Source organism: Apteryx mantelli, chromosome 22, assembly GCF_036417845.1.
Source record: "Apteryx mantelli isolate bAptMan1 chromosome 22, bAptMan1.hap1, whole genome shotgun sequence".
Taxonomy (NCBI): Eukaryota; Metazoa; Chordata; class Aves; order Apterygiformes; family Apterygidae; genus Apteryx; species Apteryx mantelli.
The window spans coordinates 14516536-14540148 of NC_089999.1; the positions used below are offsets into that span (position 1 = coordinate 14516536).

Below are 23613 nucleotides of genomic sequence, written 5' to 3' on the forward strand. Positions count from 1 at the left end.
TGTTTGGCAGTGGGTCAGTATTTACATCATTGCCCGAAACTGCTGAATACCGATTGGTTAATGGTATAGTTTAAGGGCAAGGCTAAACAGTTAATATAAGCTGGTCGACTCTAGTAAGCAACTCTATTTTGTCAGGCTATATAGATACCAGTGACTTGAACGAATCATTTCTTGCAACTTAATTCCATTGATTTGCTTTTGTAACAGGTGATTCTTGCTTGTTTCTTAAACTTCTCATTTACTAGCATTAAAGGTGAGCGTTTCCTTAAATTTAAGTTTCTCTGGAGACACCTGGATTTAGCAGTAATTTTCTGTACCCTGGCTTTTGATAAATCCTTGGCTATTCTTTATTATAAATCTTAGATTGTTCTTTTTCCAAAATGCTTGACTGAGGTATGTCTTAATTTCTCCAATCTACTTCTGATATCTAATAAATAAGTAGAACTGACAAATTAGAATACCATGCTTATAATTGAAAATCCTAATACCATCCCCTTATCAGCCTTATCCATCAACCTAATTAAGTCTTCTCTTCTCAAAGGTTAAAAAGGCAATCTAAATAGGCTAGATGGTCCTGAGGGAAATAAGAAAATGCGGTTAAAAGTTCCACAGAACTTTCTCACAAGAAAATGTGAATTGTGTAGGGCTATTCTAAAATGGCCCCCCCAAAAAAAAAGTTAAAAGCAGAAACTACTTCAGTAAATCAGAAAGATTGAAGTGTAGTTCTACAAAGAGGAATTTCATTTTTTCTATTGATTATTCCTACAGATAAAATTTCACAAATGCCCCTGAAGTAGTAGATTAACATCTGAGCTCTGACCAAGGTAGCCACTCTTCAGAGCTCTTGGGGAGTCAGCCCTGCTGTTGCTATCCTGCCTATGCCATTGCTGTTCTCCATCTAATTTAGAATGTTACTCCAGTGTGAGACTTTCACTTTGTGCACAAAGAGAAACTATGCAGTTTTTAATATACTCTTCTGTGCTCCTCATGGTGTTGCTTGGTTTTCTGTACTGCTTTTCCTCCTCCTTCTTGCGTTAATAGGTGGGAGAAAAAAAGGAATGAAGAATAGCCCTCTGGCTTTTACAGTAAGATCAGTTGTTTACTGCTGCTCCTCAGCTATACCCTAGAGCCCAAAGGGGAAAAGTATTTAGAGGAAGAAAATGATCCATCATTAAAGTTTCAGTACAATTGCCATATATCAGTTTTGATTTCTCCAGTACCTGAGGTATTGTTCAGTGGGGCATGTGTAGTAGTAATCTGCTGTCTGCTTCTCACTTATTCAGGTAAAGATGCAGGGTGAGTGGACTTTAAGCTTTCCTTTGAGGATTTAGCACAAAATAATGTAATGTTACAGTGGTAATTTGAGGTTAACTGTAATCAGGCTTTCAAAAAAGTTCATAATTAGTTTGAGGTAAATGGTTTCCAACCTAGATGGAGTGTACATAGTCCTACTCTGTCAGCTTGCGATCCCTCTTCAAAGAGCCTGTGTTGTCCTGAGAAATCAAGTGCATGATTGTGCTAACAAGTATAATGGTAGCACAGTCTTAACAGTAGGCAGGAGTCCATTAGTTCCTAAAAGTCTAGTTGGATATGAAAAAGCAGAATATCTTTGAGAAACTAATTACTAGTCCTGTGTGTATTAGTCCTTGCAGTCAATGCATGCTGTCTGCTGTTGTCTTTGTCCCTTTTTTTTTTTTTAAATAAGGGTTAGCTGGGGGTGGGGGAGAATCCTATAACAAAATAGGACAAAACATTCTCAGGTATGCAGAGCACTTAAAAAGCTTTCAAGTAATGAAGATGGAAAACAACACTGATAAGTTTAGCCAAAGTTTTTGGATTTTATTTGCAGAATCTTACATCATTAATCTGTGTTGCAGTAATATTTTTAACTAAAAATGATCTCTTTAAATGTTTCCCTCTTTCCCTGTGTGTAAATTGTGGTTATTAAAATTTGAAGGGTGGTTGTTGTTTTGCTTTTACTAGTAAAGCTACTTAGTCTCGCTTGAATTCCTCTTTCAGTAGTTATGAGACTTTATAAAGATGAGCTGTTTATATTGCTTTTGAACATTCCTACAGGCATCAGAACTAATATTTGTTCATTTAAATGCTCCCCCTCCTCCAGAATGAAGAGTTAGATAAGAAGTATGCTGGACTTCTGGAGAAAAAATGGACATCAGTTATAAGATTACAAAAGAAGGTAAGTGGAGATCTGATGGATTTATTTATACTGAAGGTTATGCCTAAAAGGTAACATTCATCACTGAATAGAATATTACTTCTTTTTTTTTTTGTCAGGTGGATGCAGGGTTTAGTTAATGATATCCCAAAGATAAATTTCACTAACTTGAGCAGGGAAAATGTTGTAGAAAATGTTCCATCTGCCTCAGTGCTAGCAAAGGCATAACTTCCTCTCAGCTTTTTTATAAAAATTTCTTAACTTCATCTTATGGACTGTGCAATTTGTGAAGCTGGGAAGGGAAGAGGTGCCCTAGGGCAGTTTGTGAATGGGAAGGTTGAATGGCTGTCTCCAGAAGGCTTAACTGGTTTAGAAAGAAGGTAAAAACCTTTTCTGCCAGTGTCTTTGGCCATTACTTTAAAGGGAAGAAACCATTAACTGTAGTGCCTTAGAGCAAGTGGCTCTACTGTAAATGGGCAGTACAAAACTCTGATAAAAATGCTTCAGTAGGTTTAGAGTGTATTAAAAACGCTAAAAAGAATCGCAGCATGCTAACATATCTAGGATTTTATTATGCCTTTAGTCTTTCTACTGTTGGTTAACATGCATGCCATCTCAGGGATATACAAATTGATTGCAGTAATAGGATTTCTTTTGTTAGCAAGACCTCTCAATAGTTTGTCAAAATTGCTAGCAAACTTTTGAGTTGGTTACTCAAACATCTGCGTGTGGTAGTTGAGTGAATGTGATTTGGCAGAACTTTTTTTTTTCTGCCAAAATGTTTGGGAAATTGGAAGGGAATAAATTCTATGATTAATTTAGCTTTAATTTTTAGAAATATCAGTGCTACTGAGTGTCAGTAATTGATTTGGATCTCTGCAGTCTTTGCTATGATTTTGGGGAGCCTGTTGGTATTTAGACTGTTAATGACTGAAGGTGAGGTAGACCTTATTGTAAGACTGAAAAATAAACAATCTCTTTAAAACTCATAAACTTAGGTTATGGAATTAGAATCGAAGCTGAATGAAGCTAAGGAAGAATTTACATCAGGTGGACCTCTTGGTCAGAAACGAGACCCTAAAGAGTGGATTCCCCGTCCTCCAGAGAAGTATGCATTGAGTGGACATAGGAGTCCTGTCACTCGAGTAATTTTCCATCCAGTTTTCAGTGTTATGGTCTCTGCTTCAGAGGATGCCACAATAAAGGTATGTGCTTGCTACAGAAAATTATACATCCTCTGACTTTAATATGTAACATCAGCATTTGAAACTGAACATGCATAGTATTGACTGAAGGTTGTTTCAGGTTCAAGTGTGATTCCCTGTGCAATCGACAAATTTTAGTTTTGCATTGGTCCAATTAATAGCTTCAAGAGTATTTTACTATCCTTTAACTTGAGAAAAATACTTAAGGTAATGTGGAATAAGGACTAGACAAGTGTGTGTGTGTGCACGTTAGATGTTAGAGGAACCTAATTGTTTTTGTTTATTCTTTGCTTCCTCTTAAGGAAACCCTGGATGAATTTCCTTGTTCTTGAATTTGAGCTGCATAGCACCATTTCTGACTCAGTCACATTCCCAATAGTATAAGCTTTGTTTTGCCAGTGAAATCTATTGAGGGGATCAATTTCTCTTTTTCCATTATTTAAAATGAAATGTCTAATTTTGTGCTTGAGGGACACCCACAGTAAAATCTGTAGGAGCATGTTTTGTTTCAAAAGCTTTTGTCTGTGGTTAGATGATAGAAGACTGACTTAATTAGGAGGTGAGAATGGGAACTTCACGCTTTCTTGTAGTTATTAACTACAAATGTTTATTTAATCTCTGACAAATTCTGTAATCTAGCTAATGTCTGCATGTCAAATATTAACTCTTAGAAGTGATTTGGATTATCATTCATAAACTAGTGTGTTCTGAATATTGGTTTCCAGTAGGTAGAATATTTGCTGTTTGGTTCTAAGGCAGTAAACAAATTCTTGAGCCATGGTAAAGCTTGAGGGGGAAAAAGGAGGGGGATTACCAAAGAAGATATTTTCCCTGCTAACTGAAACCTGGCTGCATTGTTGGAGTTAGGGAACTGGTATAGAAAGGGATGTATAGAAACAATCTGTACAAAGTGGTTTTCATTCTGTCCAGTGTTTTCTGAATCTGTATCCTTTATTTTTAAGGTTTTGGGGTGTTAAGACCCTTAAAATACAATAGAACCTATTTTCCTGCTATATTTATAACATTTGAAGTTAGCTGAAACAATAGTTTAAGATATATGAATTCAATTAATGTGTAAGTAACAAAATCATGTAAAATATAGTGCTTATTCTTCTATGTTGTAAGGCTTTTCTAGGGCAGTCTTCCTTTGTCCCTTGCTCAATTAATTATTGAATAAGGTGCCAGACTGGCCTGCAGAGTGCAAATGTAAGGCTGAAGAAAACAACAAGTAATAGGTTGCTGTTAACAGATTTTCTGTTTGCTTGTCAGGTGTGGGATTATGAGACAGGAGACTTTGAACGAACCCTTAAGGGGCATACAGACTCTGTGCAGGATATTTCCTTTGACCACACTGGCAAACTATTGGCCTCCTGTTCTGCTGATATGACCATTAAGCTATGGGATTTCCAGGGCTTTGAGTGCATCAGAACTATGCATGGTAAGATATAAAGGAGTTGATTTAGCAGTCTGTAAAGTGAAGAGGGTTGGTGGGCGTGTTTGTTTGTTTGGGTTTTTTTTGTTTGTTTTATCCAGGAGGGGACTGCTCATGTGGAAAGGGGATATAAACCAGAGTATTGCCCAAAAGAAAGGGGAATATCTTCATGCTTTTAGTGCTCTGTAAATAAAATATATACTCAGTGTCTGTGGAGTGAAATAGCATCTCGAATCTGCTATGTGTGATGTTGTGGAAAATATCCCATAATGATCTGGAAGTGAAATGGCAGTTAAATGGGTTTTGCACTAAAAATTAAATGCTCAAGCCCTCAAATCAGTTAAATTACCTTCTTCTGCACCATTCTCATGTGCAGTCTTTTGCTTCATCTTTGTCTGACATCAAATGAACAAGCCCTTTGCATTAGACTCAAAAGCCATAGGAAAAATGGGAGAGAAAGTAAAACAAGCACCTGTGAAATTCAGATATTGATAACAACTCTATAGTTTTGATGTAAAAGCATTTTTATACTGCTGTTCATCTCACTTCTTGCTTTTGATATCTATCTTTGTTGTAGAAATAGTAGGAATAGAGAATGTCATGTCTAAGACTTAATGTAGAAAATAAATATGTGCACACATATACCAAAGAAAATAGAAAGGGGTTGACTTTTGTGTGTGCGCTTCTTTAAACACTGCTGGATATCATTCTAGAGGAAGAATAAACTTTGCACTGGAACACAGTATTCAACTGGCTGAGAGCAAGAAAATAAAGCAGTGCTTGAGTTCCTTTTTCTGTAGTTCTTGAGCATTCCTGTTCATATGAACACACATGCAGAGTGCACATTTTCTATGAACTGGATGTTGTAATATGAACATGGGTCAAATAGTTTCATGTGTTTCGCCAGTTGTTTTTTTTTTCCATTTTACTTGAAGAAATATCTTTTCAGTGAACAGTTAAAGTACAGTACTTGCACTGAAACTAATATTCTCCAACACTTAAGATACCTAATCACTGATGTGGTTACTTTTTAGTAGGAGTTCATCAAGTGCTCTGAGTTCTTAGTGAAAAGGTGGAAATGAAAACTGAAATTACACATCACAGGTACATGGCTTGCAAGGTGTAATGTAGCTGCCAATAAAAAATAAAATAATAAAACCTTATTAGTGAGCTTACTGGATATAACTTTTTTGAAGGGAGCACCTCAGATTTACAGATGAGCAGAGGAAGCTGTTCAATGCCTTTAATTTGAAATATTATATATACCCTAAACTACTGATCTCAAGATTAATTTCTAATCCCAGCACCTTAAGTAGGAACAATTGCAGAACTAAAAGTAAGAGATACTGCTTGAATTATGTATAATTGTTATAGTCAAGCTTGTATGTAGACTTCTCAAAGAAACCGCACCCACCAATTTGTTCTGTATAAAGTAAATTTTTCAAAGAGTTAATTCTAATGTTTGTCACTTGGGGAGTTATAAGTTTTAATTATTTGTAAAATTTGTAATTTTGGAAATGAATTCTCTTTACAGAATGTGCTTGACTCCCTTATATATCATAAGTCCCATTGCATGTGTGGGATGAATAAAGTCAAGAGCTGAAACCACATACATGAGGTCATAGGAGTTTGGTGAGGAAATGATCAAAATGCTTTTTTCTGTATCAGCATTGATCTTCTTCCTCTTAGACCTCTCAACAGTTGTAGAAGCTGCTATCATGTATATACAGTTAATTCTTATTTGGTTCTTGGAACCAGTGCAGTACAGTATTTTGTCAGTACTTTAATATCAGATGTGTGGAAATAATAATTCTTTTAGAATTAAGCTTCTGCAGTGAGGTTTGGCATGCTGTCTCACTGAAGACCTGTTTTCCTTTGAAACATCTTCTGTATAATGCATCAGAGTGCTGTAATCAGACTTAATTTTGATAATTTTAAATACAGTCATGGTAGTAGCTCTGTCTTCTAAACTGTACCAGCTTTTAACTATAAAAGCATCACTTGCATAATGGTGAGTAGATGATTTTGCAACAGCTTTAGAAGAAATTTTTGAAACAGTCCCAAATGATGTTCAATGGCTGGACTCTGTGGTTCTAAAATCGTAAATGATTCTTTCATAAAACCTCAAGTTTACATGTAAAGGTTATCCTACAGAACATGCACTGCAGGCTGCTGCTGTAGATAGTTGCTCAGGAAAAATAAATACTAGATCCTGTGTGCTGTGTAAAACAATATTAGAGTATCACTTATTAAAAATTTGATTTTGTTTTTAGGTCATGATCATAATGTTTCTTCAGTAGCCATCATGCCCAATGGAGATCATATAGTTTCTGCCTCAAGGGATAAAACTATCAAAATGTGGGAAGTCCAAACAGGGTAAGTACAGTTCTGATTAAACATTGCCATCTAAAGAAAACAAACATAAACCACTTTTTAATAGGAAGTGGAACCACATACAACAAAAAATGTCTTGCTGACATTCAAGAATTGAGATATAGTATCATGCCCTTCATAATCAACAACTGAAGGATTCTGCTTTAAATCATTAAGCTTAGTCTTTTGGTAGCCACTAATTAAAAGTAACTGGCTTTATGGGAGTTATAAAGGTATAGCACCATGACTCAAGACTGGATATGAATATAAATGCAGTGATTAACCACAAGTTTAAGGGGAGCATGAGACGAGGGAGGCAATGTCTGCTGCCTTTCTTGGTACAGATCAAGGTGTCGCCTCTGATTTTTGCCTTATTGGTTATTTCATTCTTCATTAGTATCTTTGATCCATCAATTTGTTTAGAGTTGTTGGTGAAGGCTATCTGAATTGCCTGTAAATCTTGACTTGTTCTTAAATAGCTACTTAATGCAAGCTGTCATCCCCCCCTGCCCCAGCCCTACTGTTTTCTACCTTATCAAGTGTTTACTTGTTCTTAACTGCCTCTTTTTTCCTCATCTGGTGATCTCCCTATCCATGAATTGATGGTTTTATGGTCTTGTACATCATCAGCCAGGATTGATACATGCTTTCTAAAATAGCATATCTTAACTTCTAAGAGGAGATCCAGTGTCCTTACATTTCAAAGGTGTACATATAGTAGTTTTATTGCAATGTTAATTGAGTCATGCTATATTTCTCCTTTTTAAATAGTTATTGTGTGAAGACTTTTACGGGACACAGAGAATGGGTGCGCATGGTGCGGCCTAACCAGGATGGCACCTTAATTGCCAGCTGTTCTAATGACCAGACAGTGCGTGTTTGGGTGGTAGCGACAAAGGAATGCAAAGCTGAGCTCCGAGAACATGAGCATGTGGTAGAGTGCATTTCCTGGGCTCCTGAGAGCTCATACTCCACCATATCAGAAGCTACGGGATCAGAGGTAGTGTTTCCAATGCCAATAAATATGCACATACCAGTCAGATTTTGTCTATGCTGTATATGTAACTTACTGAATAGTACTGAAATTACTAAGTTCTGTTTTCAAAGTACTTGGCAGGTATAGCAGGTGTATGAGTCCTTTCCTGAGTATGTCTGGGGTACTGTTAATCCCACATCTTGGCTTCATGGCATCCATACTTTCCTGGTTTAACAGTGGAAGCCTGCCTTTGCACTGGTGGAAGTGAAGTTTAGAGAGATGCTCTGTTTCTGAGAAGGGTGAGGATGGGGCCACTTTCACATATTTTGTCAAAGAATGATGGGAGGTAGCTTATTTGACATAACTTGAAGATTATGATAAGGGTATGTAGGAGATGAAGGGTGGGGGTAGCAGTGAGCCGGCAGTGCAGAAATGAAGCTGCCTTGGGTGTTATACAGAATGTTATTGCACTCAAATTAAGCTTTGACTTCAGTTTCCTAGTGTACAAAGTTAATGATAGTAGAAAGCATTCTTAAAAATCCCCATTCGTATGATGGTGTGTACATGTTCTCTGGTTCTATTACCAAATCTTTAAGGAAGGCTGACTAAGGGTCAGCAAAATTTCCTTTTATGGATGACAAAAAGGGAGTAGAAAAAAGAGCAAGAGGAAAAGCGGGTAGAAAAGAAGTAAATCCATTTTAAAAATGAGCATTCCCCCCCCCCCCCAAAAAAAAATCAAAACGAATAACCTCTTTTCTGGTCAGTGTTAGGAAGTTTGAAGTCTAGTGGCCAAACCAGCCTTAGAATTGACTTCATATAGGCAGTGGTCATTTTTACCCAATTAGCTGTGCTAATAATACTTTGTCATATCATGTATTATGTTGAAAGTATTTTCAAAGACCTGCTTGACCTTTGAGAAGAAGTTTTATGTAACCTTGTTATAGGTGAATGTGAACTAAAAGGGAAAAGTAGATACACTGAAGACATACTGTGACTTGCCAAGTGATGGATTTTACAGATTATTTAGGGATGCAAGCAAAACTTGACTGAAAAGATCCTTACAACCTTTTTATTAAAAATAATTAAATTCCAAATATTCACTTCCTCTTGCAGTGGTAATTATCTGAAGTGGTGTCTCCCCTGCCCTCTGCTGGTCTGATCAACTACATACATCACATTACAGTATTTAGTTTTGAACAAGAAGCAAGTTAACATTAACTTCATAACTGAAACATTTCAAGTTCTGAGAATGAAATCTTTCATTCATACTTTGCATGATTACAAACAGAATAAGTTCAGAGTAGGGACTTTTCAAACATTCTTACTTTTTGTGAAGAATGAGCACACAAAGGTATGTCTGAACTTTATGTTCTTTGTCCTGAGTTGTCTGAATCTCTAACTGAACTGTATCTACCACCGTGTTAAAAGAGGGTGTCTTGCAGTAGGCAAGTTTGGTTTCAAAGTAAGGTTTGGCTTGGTATACCAGCAGGAAATAGAACCACTCTTTCAACAGATTGTTTAATTCCTTTCATTTTTTGCCTGTTTCTCCTAGTGTTAGTAACAATCTTTGAATCTCAACTAGGGCATTGTGTTTTTATTAGTTATAAGTTGTCATATGATCTAATTTTCCTACTAATAAATCTCCTTATTTTTTTAACCTGATAAATGCTGTAACTTAAAACATATTTTTCTGTAGACTAAGAAGAGTGGCAAGCCTGGGCCTTTTCTGTTGTCTGGATCCAGAGACAAGACCATTAAGATGTGGGACATTAGCACTGGCATGTGCCTTATGACACTTGTAAGTTTATTGGGGCTTTTCTGGTGGTGATAGCTGCGTATGTAACAGCAGTTTAATGGAATGAACTCTCTTACATGTTCTTCACGTTTTGAAGAGTTGCCAGGCTCATTGAAATATTATAAATGCTGTAAATACGCAGTTATAATGACTTCTATAGTTCAGCTTTTGTTGTTGCTAAGAAATACTAAGTAATCTCAACATCCATATTACAGATGCTGGAACACTGTGGCATAGTTTTTGGGATGAATAACTTGGTTTGTTTGGAACCTAAATGCTCCTAACTTTCAGATTTCTGTCTTAAAAATTGTCCTGTTCTTGTAGTGTGCTCGTGTTCCCAGTGCTGGCAGGCTACGGGCTGCCGTGTTGCCGCCTGCATTCAGGCTGGAGAATAGCTGTTGGGGTGGGGAGCAGAACCCAGTGCAGATCACATGAGGGCTGCTGTTTGCTTGCCCTCAAGGACAGGAGCTCGCATTGTTGGTAGCACTGATGGACTGTAATAATAGAAACTGAAGATAAGCTTTGAAATTTAGTAGGTTTTAGAAAGCTAAACATTACTGTTGCAGAAACAGGGAATGTTGTTACTCGGTTTGCCGTAGTATAAATTGTAGATGAAGCCTTAAAACATGCTTCTGTTCACCGATTTCTCCTTGTGTGTAAGGTGGGCCATGATAACTGGGTACGTGGCGTTCTGTTCCATTCTGGGGGAAAATTTATTTTGAGCTGTGCTGATGACAAGACTCTACGTGTCTGGGACTTCAAGAACAAACGATGCATGAAAACCCTCAATGCGCACGAACACTTTGTTACCTCTTTGGGTATGTATTGTTCTCTTACTGCAAAATAGAGAACTAGAGATGCAATTTTTTTCTACATCCTCTTCACCAACTCAAGTTGAGCACCAGGCTAGATATTCACATTTGGGAACCCAGTGAGTTTCTGTGTTATGTGTATTTTAGTCAAATAAGGGCAGGTACGAATCTCAAGTGCTGTGGATTTTCCATTTCTGTTGCCAGTGTTGCACAGAGGATAAAGAAATTAACTGCAAGAGTGTTCTGTAACCTTTCACCACTGAGTGTGTGGGGATGTGGAGGAATGTTGTATTATAAATGCTTGTCAGCCCACAAAAAAAGGAAGGGGGAAGGAGGGGGCAAAAAAGTCAGAAAAACTGTTACTCCAAATTCATGGGTATTTCTCTTTAGTATTACTGGATATTGATAGATGTTAGTTTCCCTCTGCCATGGCAAAACAAAACAAAACCCCCAAAAGCAAAAACACACAAAAAAGCCCCCACTCAACAAAACTAGCTTTACTCTGGAATCCTCTGTATTGTTTCTTTCTCCATTCTCCACTGGTAGTTTCTAGTTTATTCAGTGAAGCTGTCTAAGTTAGGTTAGCAGTGGACCTGACATGGGCTGCTAAGGTTTTCTAATCAAATTCTTCTTGAATACAGGGTTTCTGAATTAACTTTACTCTTAAATTATTGAAGCCTGTTGAATAATAGGGGGCAAAGAAAAGTTCCAAGTTGAAGAACATTAAACTGTTAGTATTAGACTCTTGGAATTGGCTGCTTCAGTTTAAGGATTGATTTGCCGAACCTTTTCTAAACAATGAGGCTTTCTAGTTCCTCTTGCTTAGATTTCCCAGTACTGTCTGTGGACCCAGTCCAAAATTGATTTGCATATATGAAATATTTTGGGATCTTGTTTAAAAAAAGTAAGTTTTAAGTTTTTGAAATATCATCTCATGGCCAGTATTGTCTACTGTAAGAAGAAAAGCTTAAATTTCTTAACTTCTGCTTCTTGAATACCTTCATATGTAAATAAACAAAGTTCAAGGGCTTTATCAATTTGATATATTTGAGATTCCTCTTTTATAACTTTTGATGGAAAAGAAATCCAGATAAGATCCTTTGTAACTGAACTGAAAATATATTTTCCTGTTACAGAAAATTTTACCATTAGAAAATCTGCCTTCAAAACTACTGACATGCAGAGCTTAGCTTAGTCTTTGAGTCAGTATCTTTTTATATATATATATATTTTTTTTTTGAAGTAGTGACTTTCAGCGAGAGTGGAAAATAGTAAATGGTTGCATTCCTCCTTAACATAAGCTTTTCTTTCCTCACAGATTTCCACAAGACGGCACCATATGTGGTTACTGGAAGTGTAGATCAAACAGTAAAAGTGTGGGAGTGCCGTTGATTGAATTCACATTTGACCCCTTTTTCCTCTGGATGCACTCAGATACCATGGTTACCCATTGAGCTCTGTTTAAATAAATATTGTCCTTTCATGTAAATTATTCTGGATGTAGATTGAGCTTATTAAATGTTACACACAAAGTATTCATGCATGGTGAATCCAAATTGTATACTGTAAATTTACATACGTTGTCTAGAAGTACCATAGGTTTAAGAACATGGGCTGGCATTGGTCACATCAGACCTAAGAAGGCAGAAGTTGGATAATTGAAATAGGGCACTTAACTGAATAGTTGACAGTGTCGTTCTATGTCGGATAATTATACCTGTTTTTCTTTCTGCTGTCTGTTGGTGCCTGAATTGGTGACCTCATTTGGGAAAAGTTTTGTAGGGCTCTTTCAGAAATGTGTATCTATGTAACATCACTTAAGTGTGCTTAATAAATCTTCTCTAAGGATACTAGATAATAAGGCTGCAATTCAGAATCTTCTGAACCTTATATGTAATTAATGGAAATTAATTAAACTTTGGAATATTTGTCATGAAACATTTGCCAAATCAACAGAATACACTTGTTTTGGCCTCCTATCACACAAGGGTTGGTATATTTATATAACTAACTGTAAACCTGAAATAAGACAACAAATCTTAGTAGCAGCTGATGTGATAAATGTATTTATTTTTTATTTGGTCATGCAATGGTTAAGCTGTGCTGTTAAACTAAGTTTAATTTTTTTTATGCTAGACAAACTTCCAGGAGGAGTTGTCCATCCCACTAGAATTTAGTGATCTAATTTCCAATAGAGCTTAATCTCCCAAATGACTGCCATGGTACAACTTGCTTGTTTGCTTTCAATGTTTGTTAGAAATGTGCAATTCTCATTACACAACAGTATCAAAGTACACTTCCCTTATATTCACATGCAGGAGGCTGGGGTGTAGAAAGGTTTCTTCATTTCTTTAGTGCCTCCTTGGAAACCCTTTTGAAAATGAGGTTATATATACCTTGAAAACATAATGCGGCTTGAATAAAAACTTACTTTGGTTTGCATATTGAGAAATATCTTGGGATACAGTATTTAAATGCTTTAAAGAAAGCACTAAAAACCTTGTGCATCAGATTATAATGGCAGATTCAAATTGATACAAGCTTTTAAAAAACACCTGAACAGTCCATGTGTGGGAATGATGCTATCAAGTAAACATTAAAAAAAAAAAGAAAAGAAAAGAAAGAAAAAAGCCTGATTTGGTAATTAGTATTTACATTGTTTGGTGTATACAGTTTTTAATTTGCATATCCCTAAAGTTACATATTTTGATCTGAAGTGAATGAAGATATTATAAATGAATATTTTAATCAGCATTTTTGTGACAAATTCCATTGTAGATAATTAAGAGTTCCAATACTTATTGAACTAACCAGGTCTTTTTAAAAATCCACTTTAAAATTTACAATATAATGAAGTACCAGTCTGACATTTTTAACAGGTGAATTTGCTCTTTATTTTATTCATTTTGTTTAATACATGGCTTTTAAAACTGTCCCTTTTAAAAATAATCCGTGACCAGCATCGGTCGGTTGGAGGGCGTGCGCACTAAGACATGGTGAGGGCTGGGGGTTAGTTTCCTACAGTCGCCCGGAGAAGGACCCGCTCCTCTGCGGGAGGGAAGGGGCTTCAGCCTGGGCTTCTTGCATCGACTTGCCTCTGGGAAGGGGTGGAGAAGTGGAGTTGTAACGCGTGGGGCTTTCGGAGCCAGGCTAAGATTCAGGCTAGTCTCTTAAATCCAGTGGCTTGTATAATTTTAAGTGTGTGTTTCCACAGTTAAGCATGCACAGATAAAGTATCTTTTTTCTCTGTTAGCTGTTTGGGCTGGAACAATTTGCTGCTCTTTGAGACCTCCGGGTAATATAGTGCATCTCAAAATTCCTCAGTGCATCTGCAATTGTAAAGTAATACATCACTTTAATTCCCGATAGGACCTAGAAACTTTACGTATAAAGTAAGCCACACTTGTGTACATAATTCATAAACATGAATGAGAAATTAAAGGTACCTATTAAGTGGAAATTGTCCACTGCATTTTTTTCCCTTAGCATACAACTGTTTACAAGGCAGACAACTAACTAAAGTTACGTAAGCAGCATTTTAATTGCTTGTAGGAAACACCCTGCCAAGTACTTTTACATTGCAATTTGCAACCTTCTCCTTTACCAAGCAGTGAATAATCTCAGGGATGGTCCTGAATGGATCAAAAGTTAAAGCCCTGTTTAAGACAAAAAAAAAAAAAAAAAAAAGTGAAAGCCACAACACAGGAGTTGGATTTGTGTTTCCTGCAGTGTTGCTCCTTGATACTACACTGTGTTGAACTTTTTCACTATTTGCAAGGTTTTCTGTCAGCTGTCTAATCCTGTGCCTTTCCTGTGATAAATACAATAATGAGGTTACTGGTTTGGATTACAAAATAAATTATTGGAGGGTTTAAGAGGTTCGCTGCTGCTTTGTCACTTTCCTTACTAAAATTGGCGTTGCTTTAAAAAAAAAAAAAAACCTCTATAGAAACTGTGTTACTAAATAGACAATACAGATTTTTTTTGATGTGAAAACAGACAGACATTCCAGTGCCACACTAATGTAATGTGCCCAGGAAGTCTTAGATGCATTCTAAAAAGTGCAACATTTATTGTGGTTTAGACATAATCTGGAAGTTGATCTTTTATAGCATCTTGCACTTTAGAAGATTAAAAAACCGTCCTGCTTTTGTGTATGGTGTGACCAATGATGTGCCCGGGGCACTAATTAAAAAGGAGAAAAAAAGAAAAAAGAAAAAAAAAAACTAGTTGCTAGCAAGTTGTCCAAGGGCTGTGGAGCACTGTAGTATTTTGAAAGCTTTGGCTATAGACTCACCAGGCCCAGTCTACTTATACTGTCAGTACCCTGCTTCTCCTGTTTGCCTCCTCCTGTTTTTGTGAACTGCCTGATAATATCACTCTTAAATAGCTTTTGACTCGCATGAAAGCTATTTAAAAGAAAAAGATTATACTTTGTTTTTGTAGACAGTGGTGGCTTGATAATCCTTTTAATGATTTGAATATAAAAATGCTGAGTTGAGTGGAGGAAAAACGCACTTAGAATGAGTTATTTGCTCTCAAGCTGTGCATAAAGTCCAGTGTATTTAAAGTCAATACCAAGAATCTTTTAGCAAATAAAATACATGTATAAAATGGTAGGAAAAAAAATTAGGTGTGGGGAAGGTTGAGTTGGATTTACAAGTCACAACTGGATTTAACTGGCCTTTTATCTTTCCACTGTGTCATGTAAGTAGCTGCTTTCCTGTCCTACCTATTCCTCAGGCTTCCCCAAGTTCATTCTGAAGATAAGTTAGCAAAATCTTCAAGTTTTAGAAGTTGATCCTGACATTGACATGAAGGCAAACGTCGAATTTTTTTCATAAGAACGATGTTAGAGGTTGCAATTGGAGAAAACAGTTCCCAGACTGTAGGAGTTAACTGAAGATATTGACACAATTTAAAAAAAAAAAAATCAGTAAAGGAATGTATATAATACTGCTCTGTGTTTTACAGTAAGATTTGTTGCTCTCAGACTGTGTAAAACAAAATTTATTCATGTTTTCTGCATATTAAAAAAATCTTATTGTACCAATTGGTAAACTATTAAATGCATATAAAACTAGATGTGTTTTTGTTTCCTTGGATGCAAGAATTAAAACTATTTTGAAAAAAGCTACTGGTGTTTCACCCTTCAGATTTTGCTCCACATCTGTGTTTTAGCTAATTTTAATTCAAAATATGCTTGACTAAGAAATATGAAGCATTTTTAAGGCAGTTGGTTACAGTTAGAATGCTCTAAGGTTGTGTTTATAAATACGGTAAAATGAATTGTTTATTTTATTGCAGATTTAATAAGCCAAAGTTTCATATGTGGTCTTAGAAGATTGTCATTTTTAATGCTGTGTTGAATGTTGTTTTCTTGCTTCTCTCTCGCTAAACAAGAGGGTGCTGTTGTTCACCCTGCTTTATTGGGTTACTTCTGTTGTATCTTTCCCTGAAGTCTCTGTGGGACTTCAGTTTGAAATGCTCTCGTGTGACTGTGTTACAGTAATGGATCGTACTGGAGACAGTCTATGTATAAGGGAAACTATTTGTTTAATAGACTTTGTCTTTTTTTTAAGATTGGTTATGTAAACGTTTCTAAGAATAAGATTTTCAGTAGCAGTACACTTGGAGCATAATTTATACAATGTGTTAGGCAGAAGCGAGTGTCTTGTACTGGAGAACTCCGTTTTGTTACGGAATCACGGTAGAGAAGAAGCTGTTTGAACAAAGCGCGTGGAAGCTCCAGGTAGCTGCTGTCCCTTTACTGTCCGTGACGGGGTGGGCGAGGGGAGGTCCCTCCCCTGCTCTTCTACCAAAATCTCAAGTTTTCATGTAGCCAGCAGTAAAAGCTAGCGGTGTTAAGCCTGAATGGCTTCAGTAGACTGATCGCTACCTTTCTGCAACTTGCCCAGCCAACTGCGGTGTCTGAGGAGGATTCTTCCTTTTCCCTCTTACCTTGAACCTTAAAAATGGCAAAAGACCTAATGAGAACCAGCTTCCACCATTTCTTTATGCAGTCCAGCTGGAGCTGTTAACACTGAAGGTTGCATTCTTAGGTGAATCCTTTCACAGTAATTCGACATTGGAGTAATTTATCTCTGCTTTCTCAGGCAAAAAAAATTTGTATTTTGGAGGTGCAGGCATGGAGTACTGAGACACTGGCGACACTACTTCAGCTTTTGTTTTCGTACCGATAGGTCTCGTTCGGTGTGTAGTTTACTCGTCTTTCCTGGGACCTGGCCTTAATGCACTGAAAGCTGCTTGTAAGAGGGTCAGTGAACTAAAACAGAAATATACATTTCTTCATTGATTAGAGCAGCAAGGATGTGATCTTGACCATGATATTTGACCTGCTGTCTTCAGATGAAGATTTTAAAGGAAGGCCTCTTACAGCTCTGAGACTATAGTAAGTTTATCAGATGTGAGATAATACTAAAATGTGAATTGCCAAGAGGACTAATTGAAGAATTTCATTTTCCACTTCAGTGTTGTGACTTATGTCACTTGTGCCTTGAGTGCCTTACTGACAGGAGCTTTGTAAGTAAGTGTGTGAGACTAGTTTCCATTAGCTGTTTATTTGCAAAGGAGGCTGAAGGATATTACTACGTTTTTCAGTAGATGGCGGGGTTGAATGTGAAAAGGAATTACAAACATATAGGAATTTTGTTTGATGTTGGGAAGGTAGTTTATTCAACTGAGTAGGCTTCTCCTTAAACATAGTACAAATGCTCAATGCAGTTAAGGTTTAACTGGTGACTCTTCTGAAAACTAAAGCTTCTGTCTTTTATGTCGTGGTGTCTGATGACTTCAAATCCTGGAAGTTACTTTGGCAGGAAAGAAAGCAAGGAGGATAAAAATAGGTATGTTTTTCTATATGCCTCCTTCAGGATTGCTGCTGTTTTTAATCTTTCTCTGATGTAATAACTCCATTTTGCTGCAGTTATTTTTTACCAGAATTGCCATACAGTTATCTGAATAGAGGAGGCTCAGTAGTTCTGCTTGATATATACATATATGGCCTGTTAAATCCTGTTTGGTCCAGCTATGAATAGATTTAATCTCATGAGAAGGTGGACTAAATGTAATTGTATATATTATTAAGTAAGTTAGTTGGCCTAACAGATGTAAGTTAGTCCGGGTCTGGGAGAGCTGCATTCAGTTTCTTAAACTTCTTGATCTGGTGCATCTTCAGTGCAAGCTTGAGTCAGATCCTTCTAAGTTAACTTTTCTTTTAAAACTGGGGGTGTTGTCAGGTACTTGATTCATCAAAGTCAAGAAGAGGTGCAGAGAAATAGACAGCTTATGTTGTTAAATAATTGCATTTAACAAATGATAGCATTCAAGTTGCTTATTGCTGTATAGCTTTGTTAGCCAGCGCTTGCATGTTTCTGCCACTCGGTCTATGCACAAGGACTGGTTACAGCAGGTCAGGAGAAGAGGGGTGTGTAGAAAGGAGGCGGTATTAAACTACACAAGCCTGCAAACTAAAAAGGTTTGCCATGCAGCTTATTGAAATGTTCTAAAGCATCTTTAAAAAAATGATATAAGAGCTTTTACCAATGCAGGAGGCTGCACCACTGGTCCTGCTGATCCCACACGAGCAGCCAGTTTTGCCCATGTCTCCCTGAGTCTAACAGGAGGCGAGTAAAACACCCAGGGTGCACATGCTACTTCTGAGCATCTTTAAGAAAAGTGAGCTGGGGAAAAGTGTGTGCCAGAGGGAAAAGAACAAAGTTTGCAGTTACAGGAGTGCGTAATGGGGCATGAGCCCCTGTTGAAGAGGGAAGAAAGGTTTTTAAAGCCTCTAATTAATCAGTATCTGTTCTTTCCTACTGGCTCCTGCTTAAAAGAACAGAAGTTGTGGGGAAGATGATGGTGCTCTTAAATTTAAGAAATTGATAAAACTTCTAATATAGCTTAAAAGGCTAAGCTTAAATGGACTGAAAGACACTAGCAAAAGAAAAATCTTGTAAGAAAGATGCACTGTAGTCATTTATTGATTGCTTTCCAGGAAATTCAGAATTTTTCTGATAGGAGCAAGTTCTTTTGCAGTAAAGACTCCTCCTGCTTTGTCACCTCCAACACCTCAGAGGCTGCTCCCCATCTTCCCTTCCCTTCCCCCCCACCAAGAGTTACAAATACCTGTAATGTAGTACAGGAAACCAAGGGTACAGAGCACAGTGACAGCACTTGTTTCTCCAGAAGGTCAGTAAAAGAAGCAATGCAAATTAGCATAGCGTACTATCCATGACAGACAAAAAAAGAGAGAGACTGGACTCCTTTGTCAGCACAGTATGGTTTTCAGCTAGCAATCATAAGTTGCTCTACAGCTTGATCTAGTTGGAAAAAAAGAACATTCAACTCTGTCGGCATACCGTGGTCTGCAGTGGCTAAATCTTACTTGCTTTGTAAAGATAAGAGCATGCTCTACTTATTTAAAAACATGATGGGAAGTGTGTGTGGTGGGAGAGGGGAATCAATATTCATTTAGTGGCATCTGCCATTTCAGTAACATCCATTGCCAGCAATGGAAGCTCCCCGGGAACAATCTCAAACCCAGTGTGCAAAAAAAGTTAAAGAATTAAGAAGGTATTAGCCATAGTTCTCAGTGCTATGGGAATTTTCCCCAAAGCCTAGTAGTTTTAGACTGTGTGAAACTAGTGATTCACTCTGGTAAAGTTTGCCAATCAATCGTGTTAAAGGTGATTAGCTCTGTATTACAGTTGCTTTTTCAAATCAGATCAAGTCCCTACTTCTGACTTTCCCTCCCCTCTTCTCCCCCTATTTTAATAGGGCCATTCTTCCTTACTGAATCATTTTAGTTCAGTCCTCTTTTGATGCCATGATCAACCTCTCCTAGGCACTGGGGTTTCCATTGCAATGGAAGTTTGTGCGCTTTTTTTTTCTGACATCAAGCCCTCACTCTTTGGCTACAGTACCCTAAGTTACTCGGCTGCAAGCAGAGCAGAGAGGTGGAACTGCAAGTTCTCATATATATGTGTATATATATATATATATCTCTATATATCTCTTGAAAATTAGAATGTGAATGTTACAAAAACCCCACTAAATAGCCAACCTGCCAACCAAAAGTAGAAAAAATGGTTAAAGGAATCCAATGGCTATACCCTGATGTAGAAAATGCTGTACATTCCCCCACTTACATACACACACGTTACAGGCTTAAATCATCTCAGCAATACAAATATGGCTGCTTTAGTTTTTCTTAGCACAAATTAGAATAGCGATGGGGAAAAAATAATCTTTTGGCTTAGAATCCACATTTTACAAGAAGGCTGAGCAGTGGAGGGGGAGGGAGGGGTTGACTGTTTTTAGCAAAGCAGTGTCCTTAGTCAACATAAAAATGACCTGAGAAATGTTATATACCTCAAGACAGTTCATTTGGAATTCATATGTACAAAGTAGAAATAACTGATGATATGCACACGCACGCTTACACACACACGCAGGCACGACAGCCTCTGGCTGTGCTCACCTAGGATGGGTCTTTCATATGCTGCTGCATCCTGGCCACCTTCCCCCTTCACGTGGCAGATACACGCTCAGTCAGACAGATTACATTTCTCAGATTAGTTCTTTGCATTGTGTATTAATTGTACCAGTGCAATAACATTGTCAAAAAAAGGAGGAGCTGCTCCAGGGGAGTCCAAGACCCTGGTTCAGATTCAGAAAAGGGTGGTTTAAACTTTTTTTTTTTTTTTTTTTTTTTAAAGCGAGGTACACATTAAGCAGAGCTCTGTGTTAAGGGGATCTCAGCAGAAGGCATGCTTGGCTCAGCCTCTTTCTCCTCCAGGGCTTTGTCCTCTGGTTCCAGCTGTTCGCCACTTTTTATGCTTTCTTGGAGTTGCTGCCGTCGCTGCACCTCTGCTTTAAGGTTCTCCAAGTCTTTTTGGCTGAAGGGGAAACCAGGAAGGGTAGCAAATGTTAGACTAGCTTTAAGAACAGAGCAGAGCACAGGGACAAAGGTAGCATTCAAAAAACTAGGAAGTGCTTCTGGCAATTACCTCCTTCCTGCCCGCTCCCAGTTCTGATCTCTCGGCCTTGTTTTGCCAGGCCTGGCTAAGGGCCTAGCTCGCCCGTTGCTTCTGAACTGCAAGCGGAAGTGACCCATCGCTTGCCCCTCTGGCTAGAGAGGCAGTGAGGTTAATCCTGTCTCTGTTCAGACAGCCTTCAGTTGCTTCTGCTGCACTTCTACCTTCACTGATTATTTCTAGGCTTAGAAGAATAGTCTCAGCTCAGTCATCTATCTTTTCATTGGCCCAGCTAACAGTTTAAGAGACAATGATTTATAAGCAAAAAATAAATTTAAAAAAGACCATTGCAGTTCAGCAGTGGTCTTAAAAAGATGATAATAATGATCAGGGCCAGTACTGTGGTCTCACCCAATACTCTCTGTAACCAAATCCTGGGAAGCTGGGGAAAGAAACCCTCCAAGATACTTAGGGCTGCCACCCAGCAAAGCAGCCTTGTCTGGGTAAGAGCTAATGCTATTCTTTAAGAATTAGCACAGGGCTGCTAACTTCATTTCTTCCAGGTAGAGACCCAGAAGACCATGCTTCAGCCATGTCTTTGCTGCCAAAGGTGACGGGCTCAGAAGGGAAAACAGGAACTATGAGCTCCCTGCCTGCTTGCAGAGCAACCCCCAGGGTAAGCAGCACAGTTGTTTTTACCCACTGATACTCACAGTTCTCAAAACTTGGCTGATTTCCTTTAAGCTACACAGAAGGATTTTAGGTTTTATGAGATCAGATACCTACAACTTCAAGATCACAGTTTTGAAAGAGACCCTGATGCTTCTTGCAACCCAGAAAATTTTTTTCCTGTCACTGAGGACTGCACCACCCCCTGAAGCAACTCTTCTGCAGAAGTGACACATTTGTGCCATTATTTGCCTAGTGCTGGCAGAAGGGAAAAAAGAAGTACCTGAGATCACTGGAAGCTCCCCATTTTGGGCCAGACTAACTCCCAATGCAAAGGGAAGCACAGGATTATGTTTTCTTGGGGACAAAGATAAAAGCAACTGCTTGAATTACAAATTTGCTTGTTAGGGCACAGATAAAAGCACCACATACATCGGTATCACTCTACCTTAGCGGAATGAAGAGAATTCCATTGATAATATTGAGCTGCTCCAGGACGCTGGCCATACTGGGAGCTGTGAACTATAAGGTAAAAACAAAAAACAAAACCCACAGAACAATTAAAAGCTCTTAAGCAAATCTAGACCAAGCAAAGACTGTTTCCCTCCACCTGTACCTCCTATGCTGAAAGGCATAGCTGTTACTAACAGTTACAACTCACATTAGTCACTACTTTTATTAGCTGCAAGATGGCATCACCCATATTTTCTACCTCCTTACACTGCTAAGATAAAAAAAACCCACATCTAGATGTCCCCAGTCACTTTGGGCAACCTCCCTGCTGAACTCCATGGGACTTCAGTTAAATTCAATATATATGTGGGTTCATAATCTCTTGCTCTATCACAGCAACCAGGACTGGGTTCTTTGGCATGTAAACAGAGGAATGAACTTCTAGTTAGGCCAGTCCATCAGGAGACGAGCAGAACTGGACTCCAGTCTCAAATACATTAATTTCTAACACTCTGCACTCTGACACATCTCTGCACGTATCTTATCCCACTGTTACAGATGAGGAATAACTCCCTTGCCTTGTTTTTCAGGTGTTCACATACATGGTTACAGAGCACCTGTGCCCCTGTGTACTACTGCAGCTAGCCATGGGACACAACTATAATGAAGTGTTCTGGTCAGGGTGCAAAAGGATTTCCAAAGATAGATGGTCTCTTAGTGACATAGCAGGACAGTCCCAGGAATAACAGTATTAACTGTGACATTAGGCCCAAATCACAAGTATTCCACTTAAGTTTTGTATAACAAAGGTAAATTCTTCATTACTATTTTGTGGGTTTGAGCCTCTCTGCTGGACACTATTTCCCAGACTTGACCACTCACTTGATTCAAAGTCCTTATGCTCAAGTCACCTTGCCAAAAACTTCTCAATTCTGTATCCAGTTCTTGGCAGTGAGAGGAAAACCCAAGCCAGCCCCACAGAGAGCTACCCTACTCCCCCCTTTTGACTGGGAAGGGGTCTGTGCAGCCAGAGACTTTCCTAATCCTCTGGCAGCCAGTTGTGTGCAGCACGTCAGGAGAGCACCCATCACGCACGGTGTCCTGTACTCCCCTAGATATGCTGCAGACAGGCTGGTGTGATCCACCAGGTGCACGTGCAGATAAGAGCAGCTGGGTTTGGCCCCCCATGGCCAATCGGTCCCAGTGCACCAAGGCAAGGCAAAACAGGCCCCCCCGTGCCACGCTGCAGCCCAGCCTCCCAGCACCACACCATCCTTGGAAGGAGAACAAAGCACCTAGTGAAAGATGACAGCATTTTTTAAGATGAGGAAACAACCAAGGTACTTATGGGTTGAGCAATCTGCCTACAGCCAGTGAGTCAGCAGCAGGGGCAGGTTTAGGAGGGGGCGTTCCAGGCTCCCACGCTGCGAGCTGCCCAGGTCATTCTCACCCCCTGCAACACCATCTGCTTCAGCCCTTAAACTGCTTGAGCTCAGGAGAAAGAGCTGGAGCCGAGGACATTTAAAAGCTGAGGGGGCAAATTCTCATTGTTTATACCTTGCTGTGTCTCTCTGAGCCTCTGCACTTGCAGGAACCTCCTGCCTGTGAAGTGTCTGCAACTGGTACGGCTGTTAACATTTCCTGCACAGGCAGAAGTCTGCACACTTACACTCACGTGCTCTTCAGTTACAGCTGAAGACCATCTCTGTCACTACAGCAAGTGC

At 38.5% G+C, this 23613-nt stretch overlaps 2 protein-coding genes across 5 annotated transcripts in view; one reads left to right on the forward strand and one right to left on the reverse strand.

The window, feature by feature from the left end:
• PAFAH1B1 (platelet activating factor acetylhydrolase 1b regulatory subunit 1) overlaps positions 1–12304 on the forward strand; it is a 37840-nt gene extending 25536 nt beyond the window's left edge. For all 3 annotated transcript variants that reach the window (XM_067309621.1, XM_067309620.1, XM_013960175.2), the window contains exons 4-11: positions 2123–2197; positions 3175–3381; positions 4651–4819; positions 7087–7189; positions 7958–8186; positions 9859–9960; positions 10619–10775; positions 12088–12304. In XM_067309621.1, coding sequence (XP_067165722.1) covers positions 2123–2197; positions 3175–3381; positions 4651–4819; positions 7087–7189; positions 7958–8186; positions 9859–9960; positions 10619–10775; positions 12088–12161 — 1116 coding nt within the window. In that variant the 3' untranslated portion in view covers positions 12162–12304. The remainder of the gene's footprint in view (positions 1–2122; positions 2198–3174; positions 3382–4650; positions 4820–7086; positions 7190–7957; positions 8187–9858; positions 9961–10618; positions 10776–12087) is intronic.
• Positions 12305–14017: 1713 nt separating this feature from the next.
• Positions 14018–23613, reverse strand: part of CLUH (clustered mitochondria homolog) — a 45533-nt gene continuing 35937 nt past the window's right edge. Inside the window, exons 25-27 of one of the 2 annotated variants that reach the window (XR_010886197.1) lie at positions 21885–21958; positions 20272–20689; positions 14018–14098 (exon numbers count right to left, since the gene is read on the reverse strand). Coding sequence is in view for 1 of the 2 variants with exons in the window: in XM_067309619.1 (XP_067165720.1) it covers positions 20521–20689; positions 21885–21958 (243 nt within the window). In the remaining variant the exon portion in view is untranslated. Of the gene's footprint in view, positions 14099–18740; positions 20690–21884; positions 21959–23613 lie in introns of those variants that run through there. The other variant, XM_067309619.1, reaches the window with a different exon arrangement.